This window comes from Chelonia mydas, chromosome 2 (genome assembly GCF_015237465.2).
Source record: "Chelonia mydas isolate rCheMyd1 chromosome 2, rCheMyd1.pri.v2, whole genome shotgun sequence".
Lineage (NCBI taxonomy): Eukaryota > Metazoa > Chordata > Testudines > Cheloniidae > Chelonia > Chelonia mydas.
Genome location: NC_057850.1, coordinates 94704509 through 94720303, shown reverse-complemented (window position 1 = coordinate 94720303; position 15795 = coordinate 94704509). Strand labels below are relative to the sequence as shown.

General features: G+C 41.6%; 1 protein-coding gene across 2 annotated transcripts in view; it reads left to right on the top strand.

Annotated features, from left to right (window-relative positions):
- Positions 1–15795, top strand: part of CD226 (CD226 molecule) — a 50635-nt gene that overhangs the window by 21514 nt on the left and 13326 nt on the right. The window contains exons 4-5 of one of the 2 annotated variants that reach the window (XR_005224372.2): positions 11839–11954; positions 12959–13019. Coding sequence is in view for 1 of the 2 variants with exons in the window: in XM_027822385.3 (XP_027678186.1) it covers positions 11839–11950; positions 12959–13019 (173 nt within the window). In the remaining variant the exon portion in view is untranslated. The remainder of the gene's footprint in view (positions 1–11838; positions 11955–12958; positions 13020–15795) is intronic. The other variant, XM_027822385.3, reaches the window with a different exon arrangement.

Sequence of the window (15795 nt, the reverse complement as noted above, 5' to 3'; positions counted from 1 at the left end):
TACTTTAAATATGCTTTGAAGGAGCTAAGACTCATTTTAGGTTGTTTTGAAAGTATAACTCCTCTTGTGCCTTCCGAATTCGACTCCTTCCATTCATGTTTAAGTCCATGCTGTTAAGTACCTTTAAAAGTACTGTTTTTTTCTTTTTCATCACTGAGTGTTCTGGATATTCAACATACATCCTAGGACTAGAAGACTTTCTTTAACAGAAGTAGTTCCTATGGCATGGAGTCTGAATCCTTTCAGAAGGTTTCATCCAAAGGGTGGTTATTAGGGGGTGGAAACATGGGAAAATAAACTGGGCATGTTACTGTGGTGCACACCTAACCTGTTGTTGAATGAGAGGGGGAAGGGAAAGAAGCTTTTGAATCTTGAATTTCTCTTGACTTTGACAGTTTTAGGCATCCAAGTTTAAAAATGTTGACCTTATACAATAATAATCAAACAGGCTTGAACCTGATGAAGTGTCTAGCAAAATTCCTATTGACTCCGAGTGCAGCAGGACACACAAAGCCCAAAACAACAAAAAAAACCCAAACAATAAAAAGGAGCAGTCTACCCCACCTGTTAAAATGCCCTCTTCCAACCTAAAGATTATTAACCTTCTATAGCTTTAAAGAAATCCTATAAATCCCTGACAACTTTGACATTGTCAGTGTACATTTGGTTTCTCTTTCTAACAACTGTTGTTAGATGGGAAAAAAGTTGAAAGACTGTGCCTACAGAGCAATACAATTCAGAGTGTGCCAAGCCCTCTCCCTCTCAGATACACACACTGCAACATTACACACACAACTGTGCACCTTTTATAATAACGAAAGGAAATATTTTTTACTGAAATGTTTTTCCAATCATTTTGTTTGTTTTCAACATTTTTCAAAAGTGTTATAATGCACAATGAATGAATGAGAGAAATATTAACTGGAAGGGGGAGAGAGAATTGGTATCACTTCTATATGTAGTAATGCACATTGGAAAACATAATCCCAGGGTAATCTGATTACTATACATATAAAATGATGGGGTGTACAATATAATCCCAGGGTAATCCCAACTATACATGTAAAATGATGGGGTGTAAATTAGCTGTTACCACTAAAGAAAGAGATCTTGGAGTCATTGTGAATAGTTCTCTGAAAACATCTGCTCAATGTACAGCCTCAATCAAAAAAGCTAAAAATATTAGGAACCATTAAGAAAGGGATAGATAATGAAACAGAATATATCACAATGACACTATGTAAATTCATGGTATGCCCACACCTTGAATACTGTGTGTTATCCCATCTCAAAAAAGATATATTAGAATTGTAAAAAGAACAGGGTGGGGTAACAAGAATGATTAAGAGTATGGAACAGCTTCCAGATGAGGAGAGATTAAAAAGTCTGGGACTGTTCAGCATAGAAAAGAGACAACTAACAAGAGACAATAACAAAATCCTGAATCTATAAAATCACGTGTGGAGAAAGTGAATGGGGAAGTGTTATTTACCCCTTCACAGAGCACAAGAACCAGGGATCACCCAATGAAATTAACAAGCAGCAGGCAGGCTTAAAACAGTCGTAAGGAAGTACTACTTCACACTATGCACAGTCAACCTGTGGAACTCATTGTCATAGCATGTTGTGAAAGCCAAAAGCATAACTGACTTCAAAAAAGAATTGGACAAGTTCCTGGCGGATAGGTCCATCAATGGCTATTAGCCAAGATGGTCAGGGACATAACCCCATGCTCTGGGTGTCCCTAAGACTTTGACTGCCAGATGCTGGGACTGTATGACAGATGAGTCACTCAATAAATCGTCGTGTGCTTGTCTCTCCCTCTGAAGCAACTGGCACCAGCTGCTGGTGGAATACAGGATACTGGGCTAGATGAGCCATTGGTCTGACCCAGTATGGCCATTCCTATGTTAACATTCTGTGAGATGTGGGGAAACCAATGAAATGTCCAGCCAAGGTCAAATTTAGTGACTGTGGCCTGGTTCAGCACTTGTTTTGAATGAGCCAAGAAAAACAATTCATTTCTAGGCATGATTACTTGATGTACCATTTTATGTATTTCCTTTTCATATTCCATTTAGTCACCTCATGTGGCCTGACTTTCATTTGGGGCTGCAGAGCCAAGTAATAGTCCAGGTTCGATCTCCTATCAAACTCCTTACCATTTCTTCCTGATCTAGAAGTGGATTAAAACCTTGAGAGGTTCTGTACAAATATTGCAAGCCAGAACTAGATATAGGGTAAGGAGAGAGAGGAGTCAAAGATGATGCTGAGGTTTTGAGTCTGGAAAATTGGGGGGATATAGAATTGTAAATAGTGATAGAGAAGTGGTGCTGGAGAGGGATTAAGAGGAAAGATTAGAAAAACAGTTTTGGAGAGACCGAGTGTGAGAAGATAGTTGGCCATTGTAAGAAAATATCTGACAATTTTGGAAGTGGAGAAACTGGACAGAGGGGCATCGGACAAGGGCGGAGAAATAGATTTGGGAGTCATTTGCAGAGTTGAAGCCATAGAAACAGACATACTCAGGTTATGAGAGAGAAAATACCGTGGGAGAATAAAAGTTTCTCCTTTTCTAAATGTGAATTTCTTCATCTCTTTGTGCAAACAGAAATCACACCATGAACTTCTGGTCAAAATAAGGAGGAGTGCAAGCAAATTAAGAAAATATACTATGGAGGGCTCAGACAATATTTGTCATTAGAAGTCAGCATGCTACAGCTGGACATTTTCTCAGGGGAATGAGAGTGCGGCCCACTTAATACTCCTGATTTTTCTCCAGTCTATCCTTATTACTTGTATGTATTGGTTTATTTATGTTACAGTAACACTTGGAATCCCCGTTGTATGGGGTGTTCTACAATCAGATAAGACTTTCTCTGTCTCTAAACCCTTACAGTCTGACTAAAGACATGAAGTGACAGCTAGATTGCTGTGTACAGTATAGAGAAGGGTGACAGTAATAGGAACACAGGGCTGAATATATTGGCTAAATAGATAGCATTATTTTAGTTTTAAACAAGCAATCTTGGCTGTGTTCAGCAGACCTCAGAAAGTTCAATTTCGAGTTTGTGGTGGAGTGGTCTAAGGCTGTCTATTATTCTGTCGGCAAAGTGTCATTTGCAGAGATGCTGTTTCAGATCTTTTAACCACCTAGGTTTAAAGTGCTGGCAACGTTCACTACTTTTATGCTTCTTATTTCTCTGTCTGCCCATCCCACGAGAGATCTTTACAAATGGTGGCATAACAATTTATTTCTAATCTAAACAAAGGGAGACAGAAAAGTTATGGGTAGCTGTGGGATCTCTCACTCTTTTTCTAAAAACCAGACAAGTTTTTTAGGTGCTTAAATACAGATTTAGGGGCCAGAAGTCCATCTGTTGTGCACTGAATTACACTAGCTGAGCATCTGGCCCTACGTGCCGAACTTGTAGGCATACAAGTTTGAAAATGTTGCCTATATAAGGTCAGCGTGTCACTATTATTAGACCAAGTTACATCTGCTATATTGAATTTAGATATTTTGTTTTAAAGTTGGTTTTTGAGAGAGTTAAAAGGGGATATAGTTAAAAGACCACAAAGGGTGAAGTAAGGAGTGGCTAAGAGACCTTGAGCTACCCATGAGCACTGCTGGAGGTATATTCAGTAAAGTGAGGTTCAACTTTGAAAAGTGCCTGTAAAAAAACAAAAGAAAAAACACAATAGTATAATTGGAGTGCATGTTTATTATTGCACTGATTTCCATATTATTAGAAGTAAAATTTTCCATCTTTCGAGTTTCATGTGTCTCAGGCTGTAGCCTGTGTAGTGTATCCTCTCATCTCCTGATGACTTGGTTTAACCGCAGCAGCACATTTGCGTTTCAGTGATGATTGGTCTCACAAAGACGTCAAACCTCTTGTATTGGTTTTGCAAAGCGTGAAATCTAAACGTCCAAACTAAGTACAACTCAGATGTTTTATTTTCTGAAGCAGCAATGTGCTATGGAATCTATGCCTCTACCATTCAAAAGGATTGTAGGACATTTGCTAGAATATGAATCTATTGTAGGATACAGGGAGTGTAGGATGTTCATGCTAAGTACCTTATTTTAATTCTAGAAAGCTCACAAGGTATCTTTAAATTGGAAAAGTAGCTGCCAGTTTTTTGTATGGTGTAATAGTTAGAATTAGTGTTTAATTTCACAAATCTTTGCAGTAGATGTCATTGTAACACTAAATAATTTTAAGATAAAGAATTAAATCAATCAGAACTATGCAGTACAAATGTTCAAATTAAGATCAAATTGACAGAGCCTGTTTTTTTTTTAAGAAATACTGTGTAGTTAGATTCCTTTTATTTACCTTCTTATCTCTAAGGATTTAGGGTTCACCTGGAGAGGGGTGCCCCCCACACACTCCGGAACACCTCTCTCACACGGGGGCGGGTGGTGACCAACTGACCCGACCCTCCCTGCCCAGTGCTCTCCACCCTCCATGCCTGGCTGGGCCCCTGGGATGGACCCGCCTCTCCCGGCACCTGGCGCCACATCTTCCTGAGGCAACGCGCGGCGGGGTGACATAGGTTCACGTGTCCCCCTCATATTTCTGCCAGGGTTCACGCCGGAATATAACCAGCAGCAGCCTTTCGGCACTGTGCGGGAGGGAAGGGATGGGAGCTGCTTCCAGCCACGAGGGAGGGGGAGCGGAAAGGGATGACCTGGCCCGTGTCTTTGCAGAGCTCATCTCTTCACACCCCTACCCCCACCGTGTGGCTGGAAGCAGCTGGTCCATTCCTGCCTGCACTGTGTCAAAAGGCAGCTAACACCTCCAGGCTGCTGCTGGCCACGGACATAACCCAACCGCCTCTGGCTACAGCATGGGCAGGAAGGGGTTAAGCCCTTAGGATGCATTATGCACCAGGGAACCTGACTGCAGGGGTTTCAGCAAACCCTGCCACAGAGGTGACTCGGCAGGGGAGGGTGCCTAGGGGACGAAGCAGGGGAGGGTGCCTAGGGGTCGGGTGAAGAGGGTGCTAAGCCCCAGCCTGTGGAATCTGCAGGGTTGGGGCATGAACAGGCTGGAAATCGCTCCCCCACCCTCCCACTCCTCCGCCCCTTTGCTAAGCTCTGAGGCTTCCCCGTGCCAGTGCTGTGCAGGGCTTTGGCACATGCAGGGCTTGGCTCCTCCTGACCAGAGCCCCGGACTGGTGGGTCTTGGGCTTTCCAGGGGCACCAGCGCAGCCAGAGGCAGCGGGGGAAGGAAGGAGCCTGCTGGCCAGGCTGTTGGTGAGCTGAGGACTCCGAACAGGGGCTGGTTCTCCGCACCCGCTGCTGGGGATATGGAGGAGCAGTGGGGACGGGAGGGGTTAAGGGGCAAAGCAGGGAGAGGACAGCGAGAGGGGGAGCACGTAAAGGGCTGATGGGTGGGCAGCAGAGGCGACACGTAACCAGCCGCCACCTGGTGCCTGCCCACACTCACCAGCCACTGCCACTCGCAGCGTGCAGCCAGTGCCAGCTGGAAACAGGATGGGGGGTGGGGCCCTGCTGGCTGAGAGCCAGCACGCAGAGCAGCCAGCCCCTCATGCTGCATCTTTGCCCGGAAACCAGCTTTGCACCCCCACCCACCACCAACCACTAGACCCCCCCACTCACCGCTGGTGGGCAGGCAGCTGGCAAGCAGGGATCTGGCCAGCAGCAGGACCCACCAGTACTGATGGGAAGAGGGCGGGAGGAGTCAGAAAATATGGGAAAATTTGCCCATTTTTAAGAATGTCAGGATACCTTCGGGAGGGCTTAAATGCGGGACTGTCCCTTTAAAAACGGGACAGCTTGTCACCCTAATTAAATCTCCCTGTCTCCTATAAATCCTGTTGACATGATGTCTTGCTAAATATGATCATGTCATGAAATTAGATACTGGCAATTGTTATCCTTTTAATATCTCCATTAGTCTGAACTTGCTTTTAATAAGAGCTGCAGTTAATGTCATTCACCTGTTGCTGACTGTGGCCAAAACATCTAAATTTTGTATAACAACCCTGCATCCAGCTAATAGGTACTTTCCATCTGAACACATACCTGACCATTCATTCACTGACTATCCTGTCTCTGTTTTATAATTTCCTTTGTAAAAAGAAAATTCTTTTAGTACCAATTGCATTGTTTGCCTTTTTACAGACAAAGCCCTGGCTGGGATGATTTAGTTGGGGATTGGTCCTGCTTTGAGCAGGGGGTTGGATTAGATGACCTCCTGAGGTCCCTTCCAACCCTGATATTCTATGATTCTATAAACATGACAGGTGAATTTACTGAATTAGTTTTGGAATCTCCTTTAAATCTCTAACCTTTAATTAAACTTTGGCATTTACTGAATTACTCTGTATGATCTAAAAATGCTTAAATTACTGTGACTAATTAAAGTGATTTGAGCTGAATTAGGCCTAGAGAAAAAAAATCAAAATTGTGTGTATACTTTACACACACACCATTCTCTTCAACTGAGAAAAGACAAAAGGGCATCTAGGTATTATTTTTACATGTAAAGCAAAACTGTAGATTTTTCTTATCCAATCTACTAAAGGTTTTATTTGATCTTAAGATTTCTACTTTTGCCAGATGAGTTTTTGGTGCAGATCTGGGTAAAGGGAAACCAGTTAAAGCATTTGAGAAACTTACCATTTGCTAGTACTTGAGTCAGAGACCATCATTTCTAAAGACAGCAGCTCTACGTTTGACTGAAAGAAGCTGCCAGCTCCATTAGCTGTCAATAGCCGTAGGACCCTGTCATAAATATAAAGGGAAGGGTAAACACCTTTAAATCTCTCCTGGCCAGAGGAAAAACCCTTTCACCTGTAAAGGGTTAAGAAGCTAAGATAACCTTGCTGGCACCTGACCAAAATGACCAATGAGGAGACAAGATACTTTCAAATCTGGAGGGGGCGGGGGAAACAAAGGGCCTCTCTGTCTGTGTGGTGCTTTTGCTGGGACCAGAGCAGGAATGCAGGTCAGAACTCCTGTAAAGAGTTAATAAGCAATCTAGTTAGAGATGCGTTAGATTCTGTTTTGTTTAAATGGCTGATAAAATAAGTTGTGCTGAATGGAATGTATATTCCTGTTTTTGTGTCTTTTTGTAACTTAAGGTTTTGCCTAGAGGGATTCTCTATGTTTTGAATCTGATTACCCTGTAAGGTATTTACCATCCTGATTTTACAGAGGTGATTCTTTTACTTTTTCTGCAATTAAAATACTCTTTTAAGAACCTGATTGCTTTTTCATTGTTCTTAAGATCCAAGGGTTTGGGTCTGTGTTCACCTATGCAAATTGGTGAGGATTTTTATCAAGCCTTCCCCAGGAAAGGGGGTGTAGGGCTTAGGGGGATTTTGGGGGGGAAAGACGTTTCCAAGTGGGCTCTGTCCCTGTTATTTTTGTTAGACGCTTGGTGGTGGCAGCAATAAGGTCCAGGGACAAAAGGTAAAATAGTTTGTACCTTGGGGAAGTTTTAACCTAAGCTGGTAAAAATAAGCTTAGGGGGTTTTCATGCAGGTTCCCCACATCTGTACCCTAGAGTTCAGAGTGGGGAAGGAACCTTGACAGATCCTTTCCAGACTACTGGCCACCTGAGACGACAATACCATTTCCACCCTTTGGGTAATGGCCATCCCTGTGGTATTTTAAGCTGTCAGGACTCCAAGGGTCTCAGGTTGCTGGTTCAGTGAGAGCAGAAAACCAAAGAGACAATGGGTTGGATCAGGGCCCTTGAGCACAGCCAGTCCTTCCCACATTGTCTACCCTACATAGGAACACACCTCCCTTCCCCTGCCCTGCCTCATTCTGTCTCCTTCGTTGTTGCTAGATCCAGCCCTCTGCCTCATTCTGAAAGCAACAGGGAAGGGTGGAAGGGAGGTTCAGGCAATCACTGTGGCAACAATAGCTCAGGGACAGGATAAAACCAACATGCAGCTAAAAGTGGCTGCTGGGGAATGTTAGATGGGTGGGAAGCAGGAGGCATGTTGTCCAGTCAGTGGCTCTTCTGGTATGATGTGGGCAGGTGGTATTAGGAGTTTGCCTTCTACAGCAGGCAGTGAGAGGCGTGTGTGTGAAAGCAAGGCTATTGTAGAAAGACAGAAGTGAAGAGACAGGAACTGAGCGGAATTAGCTCTTTTCCCTCACCTTAGTTTCCTAAATGAATTGTGTGTGTCTGCAGGACTTTTAGGAGTTAACAAAGCCCCTTTTCCTAAGCATGAACATGCATGTGTTGCTTTCTTTCTCGCTTTCATTTGCAGAATCAGCTGTTTCAGCAGTGTGTAGTTAGCCTACTGTATGTACCATTCCAGCAAGGCGTATAACAAGCTATAAGCAGCTCCTTACAGTGCAATAAAAACCCCTCTCATTAGGTCACAATGCATTGTAACTGTATAGCCCATCAGTGTTTCCTTCTCAAAGCAACAGTTAGTGTGTTGAAGGTTGAAAGACTTCACCCGTGAAATTTCCAAAATCCTGTGAAGAAAATGTCAATACTACAAAACTGTTTTTCATCCAACACTTAAGGGAAATGCGCCTGGCCTTTAGACCAGATGAATAGTCTCCCATTAACCTAGCTCCTTTAATCAGAAGACAGGCATTAAAGAGACAAATGACAAGTCTCTGACATGTAGATATTGTTTCTGTGAAATCTTGAAAGGTCAGTAGTTACAGTAGGGTTTGGTATATTTATGAAAACAAAAGCAGCAGTAGGGCATAATTCACTTCAACTGAGAAGGCAAAAAAGGGCTTCTAGGCATTTTTGCTTCTAAAGCAAAATCTGTAGAATTTTCTTACCCAAATTTAACTCGGTAGCTGGTAATCACCATGTTCAAACTGTCATAAATCAGAGATCAGCCCAGCCTAATAACCCTGGAGCCCAAACTCCCCTTGTTTTTGAGAGGAGTTTTCTGGTTGGAATCTACCTTACAAGGATTCAATCCAGAAGTATTGAGCTTGATGCAGATGTACCCTTTCCTGAAATGTGAGGGGATTAGCATCTGATGTTCTGGCACAGATAATAATGAAATGCTCTGTTTTAGCAAAGCAGCTAATATGTGAAGATGTTTGAACTTGCTCCATAGAGGGCAATTGTTTGTTTGTTTCTGCAATTGCCTAAGCAGAAAATCCTTATGATATAGAGACTGACTAATGCTGTATAATATCTTGGAAGGAAATACAACATGTCTTTCTCTTCTCCTTTGTCATTATAAGCATATAACAACTACAATCAGGCTCAAAACACAAGGCCACAGGTTTTTATATGTGCTTACAGTATGAAAGTCCTCAGCTCTTACAGTCCGTCAGAATGCTGTAATGTCCCATGTCCCTTCAGCAATATAAACATTTGAGTTTTCTTTCTTTCCATTAGAACAATATTGAAATTAAAGCATGGGGGTCTTTCTGTGGGTAGCATTTGCCCTGCAGTTTCCTGTGTGCACGTCAGCATTGAAGAGAAGCTAGTGAACAAGTTATGGCCTCTGTTCATAGTAGCCAATAACCACTGTTAACTTCCTTTGTCCACCTAAGGATTCACCTCTGCTATGATGCCCCCAGAACACAGCCATCTGGTAGTGGGTTAAGCAGGTAGCTATTTGTGATGACTGCTACTGATTGGCTTGTTTCACATACAAACAATGCATTTAGCTAGTTCCTGGTTAAACATACTCCTGTTATTGCTACCTTGTCCTACCACCTGCCTACTAGTCTGTTTCTTGCCTGTTTAAACTGTAAGCTCTTTGGGGGCAGGGATTGTCTCTTACTGTGTGTCTGTAGGGTCTGTAGACCCGGACTGGTTTAGTAATCTAGGCTCTAGCAATACAAGTAATAAATAGTAATGATGTGTGGCAAGGGTTCTCAAGATCGTCAGTAACATGGACCAGACCTGAATCAAGAGTTTTTCTCGTGGTCTGCTGTCCTCCCATTTTCAGTTAATTAGTATCTCTGTGGCAATTACAGCAATTGCTTACATGGAAAGAATATTAGGAAAGCACTTCAGCTGTCCTTTAATACATTTTAACAGATGGAAACCAGGAGGAGACACAACACTATGTGACCAACCATGGTTTCCTGGCTCACTGTTTGAGAACTGCTGATATATAGTATAATACAGCTAATTTAGTCAGTATATTAAAAGTCCCCATTTTTAACAAACCAGATATTTGCCTTTCTCAGCCCATGTCTTCCTTATTGTTCATTACTTTCATTTCTGTGTCACGTCAGAATTTGAAAACAGTAAGGTTATTTGTTTCTGCATTCTGTTTACTTTCGGCTAGATCCTACTCCCTCTGTGCACAGAGGTAAAAGAAGCAGAAGACTGTATAAGGGTGCATTTTTTTCCCTATGCAAATAGCTGAACAGAATCCCTTCCTCCCCTCGGGTGGACTGGATGGTATGTCTGTTCACACACTGGCTCTCACATTGTGGACCCTGCAGCATAGGAGGTGAAACCAGCTGGCTAAGGCTTATGCTGCTATTAACAGCTTGTGTTATCTGGGTGTGCTCCTAGTGCCTGCTCATAGGAGGAGGAAGCAGTGCATTGTGGTGGGTTGCACAAAGGCAGATTAGAAGTTCTGTGGTTTAACATATTTTTTTTCCTGCTTCTTTTAATCAAAATCAGTATCAAGAGTGTGAGAAAATATATTCAGTATAACTACTGTGTGTGTAGTAAACAGTACTGAAAAGGGATGGTTGTAGGCCTGAGACATTGGACTGAGACTCAAGAGATTTGGATTCAGCTCCTGGCACTGCCACAGAGTTTTTGGGAGGCCCTGGGCAAGTCACTTCCCTGCCGTGCTTCAATTTTCCCATCTGTTAAATTGGGATAATCACTTCTTACCTGTCAGGGATGTGTGAGAATATATTAACATTTGTGGTGGTCAGATGACAGGAACTATATAAACAGATTGTGTGCAGGGCGGTCTCAGGATTGGGGGAGTACATATGTAAAACCATCCTTTCCCCCTCAGGTTGGCCATTTGAGTGTTCCTTGGCTACAGTTGGGGTCTGGCCCAGTAAAATTTTCAGAAATAAAATCTAAACATTTCAAGGAAAGTGAAGTCTAATGTAATTTTGATTAAGTGCTTCTCACCTTGGTTATGGTTCTCAGAAAGTGTCTTTGTTTAAATAGTAGAACAGACGAATACGTTCTTCAAACAAAAGCCCCAGGACATGGGATCTACCATAGGTTAAGGGCACAAATTTTTGTGGAAATGCTTGTTAAAACAGTTTCCCCTATAGTTAGCACAGGAAATAACTGGCATGATTGTGTAGTAGTATCAGTTGACAAATGTTGACAATGTAATGTTGACTGTGGCAACCTTTTTGGGGGTCTCTGAAGAGATGACAAAGCTATTGGTTGTTTTGAGTCATGAGGCCCAGGAGGCTGAGTACTGAGAGATTGTTGGACTATTTGTTTAGGATAACCTCTGTAGAGTAAAATCATAGGCCATATCTGGTTCTGCAATAACTTTTACACGACTACCATGCAGTATTTTTATTATTTCTACCTGAAGAGATCTTGTCTGTGATATCAGACTCTGGTTTCCTCAGTGGGGAAAAATAAGCTATGTGATGCATTGTTTAGTCCCTATCTCTGTATTGTGGTCTCTCACCTTTTGTGATATCCATGTAAACTCTGCTGAGAGCCTGAGAAACAAAGGTAATAGTGAAAAATTGGTGTTGGAGCCTGAGGGGAAGGCGGGAGGGCCAGTCTCCTTTTTCTCTTTAGCTTTCACTGAATATGTTTTTATCCGTATAACTGTTGATTTGAACCTTAGTGGAATGTGAAGAATTCCTGCCTCTTCGAACTACTGATGATCTTTATTATCATCTTCTAGAAACTTTGGATCATCACTGGCATATTTTGCTCATTGCTGGAGGGGCTGCTGCCTCATTATTGTTACTGGTCACCATACTGATCATCAGCATCGCTCTTGTTTATCGTAAAAAGTAAGTAGAGTAACAGATCCAATTCCTTAATGACCCTGAGTAGCTCTAAAGTCTCAAAGACCTCATATTGGATAGCCTTCCATTGACATAACTGCTAAGACTCTAACATCCTCTTTAGAATTGGTTTTAAAAAAATGGGGTGTGGAAATGTAGCAATTTTTAAAAATGTACCCCTTTTATTCAAAATTTGAAATATCAACACTTGGAAAATTCTGATGCTATAGCTGGTAGAAAAAATTGTGAATGTTTCAAGTTTTTCCTAAATTTTTAAAAATTTGAATTTCAAAAAATGTCAACACATTCTAATCTTCATGCTCTTATGAAATGCTTTCATGGCATAAACCACAACTGGCGCACTCTGCGATTACATGCTAAGGGATTAAGTTCTGAATTTATTTCCCACTTGAATCCCCCCATCGCCAAGTATACTGCATCCCCTACCAAATGACTAAAAGTTGTTGAACCTAGATTGTATGTCTTTGTTTTTTGTTGAAGTTGGCAAAAACAACAGTAACAAAATAATGAGACATCTCGCGCACCCCCCCCCCCCATACAAAGCATTTTTAGAAAAAAGGTCATTTTAGCTAATTGGCAAATATGTCTTTTTATTCACCTGAAATGGGGTTGGTTTTTTTAAATGTATTATTTATGTCCCAACTTTGTGCTCAGCACTATATGAGACAAAGTCAATTTCTGTCCCAAGGAGGTTACAGTCTATAACTCAGACACAGAAACACTAAGCTGCCCAGGGACCCAGAGGAGAGGCTGATTGGAGTTTGTTCTTTCTTTTGCTTTGAGTAAGAAGGTAAACCCAGTCCTCCATTATCTCTCTCATTTCTAGTTCTCCCTGGGAAGCAAAATCCCAAGATGCTAGATGGCCTTTTAAGCCTTTTTTGGTTATTATTTTTGTACTGAGATTATTGTACTGATCTATGTTGTTAGAATTAATGTGCTAAACTATGTAGATGTGCATTTCCACTGTAACATTCCCGTTGAATGTGTCACCAGAAAGAAAAGGAGAAGGATTATGAAGGCCCTGTCGAAAGCCCTGTACTCTACTCAGACCCGGGTAAGACTGGCCAAAGAACTACTTGCTTTTTGCGGGATCTTTTTGTGTGTCTTTCTTTTCTGAGTAATTTAAATGTGACAACATGAAAACAGTACTTTCTGCAGTTCGCAATTTAGATTCTACTCTTACTATTGGTGCTTTTTTCACTGTTTCCCTGAAATATGCTCACACTTGTAAGAGACAGCATGGTGTAGTGGTCTGAGCACTGATCCAAGCACCAGGAATTCCTGAGGTCTAATCCCGTTGATGGGCTGATCATGCAGGCCACCATTCTCAAGTCAATGGGAGTTGCAGATGCTCAGCAACGCTCCAAATCAGGCCCTGTGTATTTGTCCTAAATATGGATTTATGGGCTGGATTTTGAACTCCCAATTTGGCTTTAACACCTTTCTGAATTTCTGTTTCCCCTTGAATAAAAATGGATTGTTAGTTTAAGAGGAGTGCTGCAAGGATTAGTTAATATTTGCTAAGGACTCTGATAGTATTAAACATCAAAGTGCTAACTGTTTTGGCAGTGATCCTTCTGTGATATAAGAGGGTAGATATGATTGCAAATAGTTTACCTTTGGGCTTGAAAGCTAACCCCATTATTCCTCCATATGCTGCATGCATGTTTAATTTTGGACGCTAAAGGTAACATTGGTTCATTCTATTATTTGATACATCTTCAGTTTGTCTTAAAAGTAATACCTAAACATATTGCATATGTATGCAGGACTTCTGCCATGGGAGAAGTGTAACAGGAGAACTTAGGTGCTGTGTTTGGGAGTGAGATGTGAGTTCATCTACTCTAATTTTGTAGGGCAGATACCCAGTTTTCAGAGGTTTCCCTCTTTTTTGTTCTTTAGAGGTGGGACCCAAACACTAATACTTAAACCTTTTTTAGACATTTGTGTTCCATAAAAAATATAATATAAATCTTTATAGAGCCCTAAGAATGCTAAGGTGAGGGAAGGGTGCCAACTTAATTCTGCTCCTGCCTTTCCTCTTCACTGACCCTCAGTCCTGGCTCCTGGGGCCACCTTTGCCATCTTTGCCCCTGAACACTATGTAACCTCTCTTAATGGGTGTGTGAGTCTCTCGCTGCTTCTCCCAGTCAGTAGCTTGTACATGAAGCCACTCTGAGTTGCATGGTAGAGATTTCTTTAAAACTCCATCTTTACTCATAGTCTTCACTGCCTCCCTTCTGTCTTATATTGACCAGAAGAAGGGTGAAGCAGGCTGTAATGGGAGTACAGGCCTCAGGGAAATTCCTGCACTAAGAAATCTTCCCTTTTTCTGTGATAAGGAGCCCTAATGGACTCGTTCCCACTTTAGGAACTGCCTAGTTCATAAAGCAATTAATGCATGAGGAATCACAAGTGTTTTAAGATTGGACGAATCCTGCAGTTGTTTTCATCTATCTACTATGCCCCAGCTGAAATTATTAATCGTGATTAAGTGCCCTGTTAAACAATAGAATGCTATTTATTTAAATATTTTTGGATGCTCTCTATGTTTTCAAATATATTGATTTCAATTACAACACAGAATACAAAGTGTACAATACTCACTTTATATTTATTTTTGATTACAAGTATTTGCACTGTAAAAAAACAAGGTAGTATTTTTCAATTCACCTAATACATGTACTGTACTGCAATTGCTTTATCATGAAAGTTGAATTTACAAAAATAGAATACTGTACAAAAAAACTTGCATGCAAAAATAAAATAATCTAAAATTTTAGAGCCTGCAAGGGCTCAGTCCTCCTTCTTGTAAAGCCAATTGCTCAGACAAACAAGTTTGTTTACATTTGCAGGAAATAATGCTGCCCGCTTCTTGTTTACAATGTCACCTGAAAGTGAAAACAGGCATTTGCATGGAACTGTTGTAGCCAGAGTCCCAAGATATTTACGTGCCAGATGCACTAAAGATTCATATGTCCCTTCATGTTTCAACCACCATTCCAGAGGACGTGCGTCCATGATGATGACAGGTTCTGCTCGATAACAATCCAAAGCAGTGCGGACCGATGCATGTTCATTTTCATTTTCTGAGTCAGATGCCATGAGCAGAAGGTTGATTTTCTTTTCTGGTGGTTCGAGTTCTGTAGTTTCCACATCGGAGTGTTGCTCTTTTAAGACATCTGAAAGCATGCTCCACACCTCGTCCCTCTCAGATTTTAGAAGGCACTTTCGATTCTTAAACCTTGGGTCAAGTGCAGTAGCTATCTTTAGAAATCTCACATCGGTACCTTCTTTGCGTTTTATGAAATCTGTAGTGAAAGTGTTCTTAAAATGAACAACATGTGCTGGGTCATCATCCGAGACTGCTAGAACATGAAATATATGGCAGAATGTGGGTTAAAAAACAGCAGGGGCATACAATTCTCCCCCAAGGAGCTCAGTCACAAATTTAATTAATGCATTATTTTTTTAACGAGCATCAGCAGGATGGAAGCATGCCCTCCAGAATGGTGTCCGAAGCATGAAGGGTGCATATGAATGTTCAGCTTAACTGGCACATAAATACCTTGCAATGCCAGCTACAAAAGTGCCATGTGAATGCCCGTTCTCACTTTCTGGTGACATTGTAAACAAGAAGAGGGCAGCATTACCTCCCGTAAATGTAAAGAAACTTGTTTGTCTTAGTGATTGGCTGAACAAGAAGTAGGACTGCGTGGACATGTAGGCTCTGAAGTTTTACATTGTTTTGTTTTTGAGTGCTGCAGTTATTTAACAAACAAAATCTACATTTGTAAGTTGCCCTTTCATGACAAAGAGATTGCATTGCA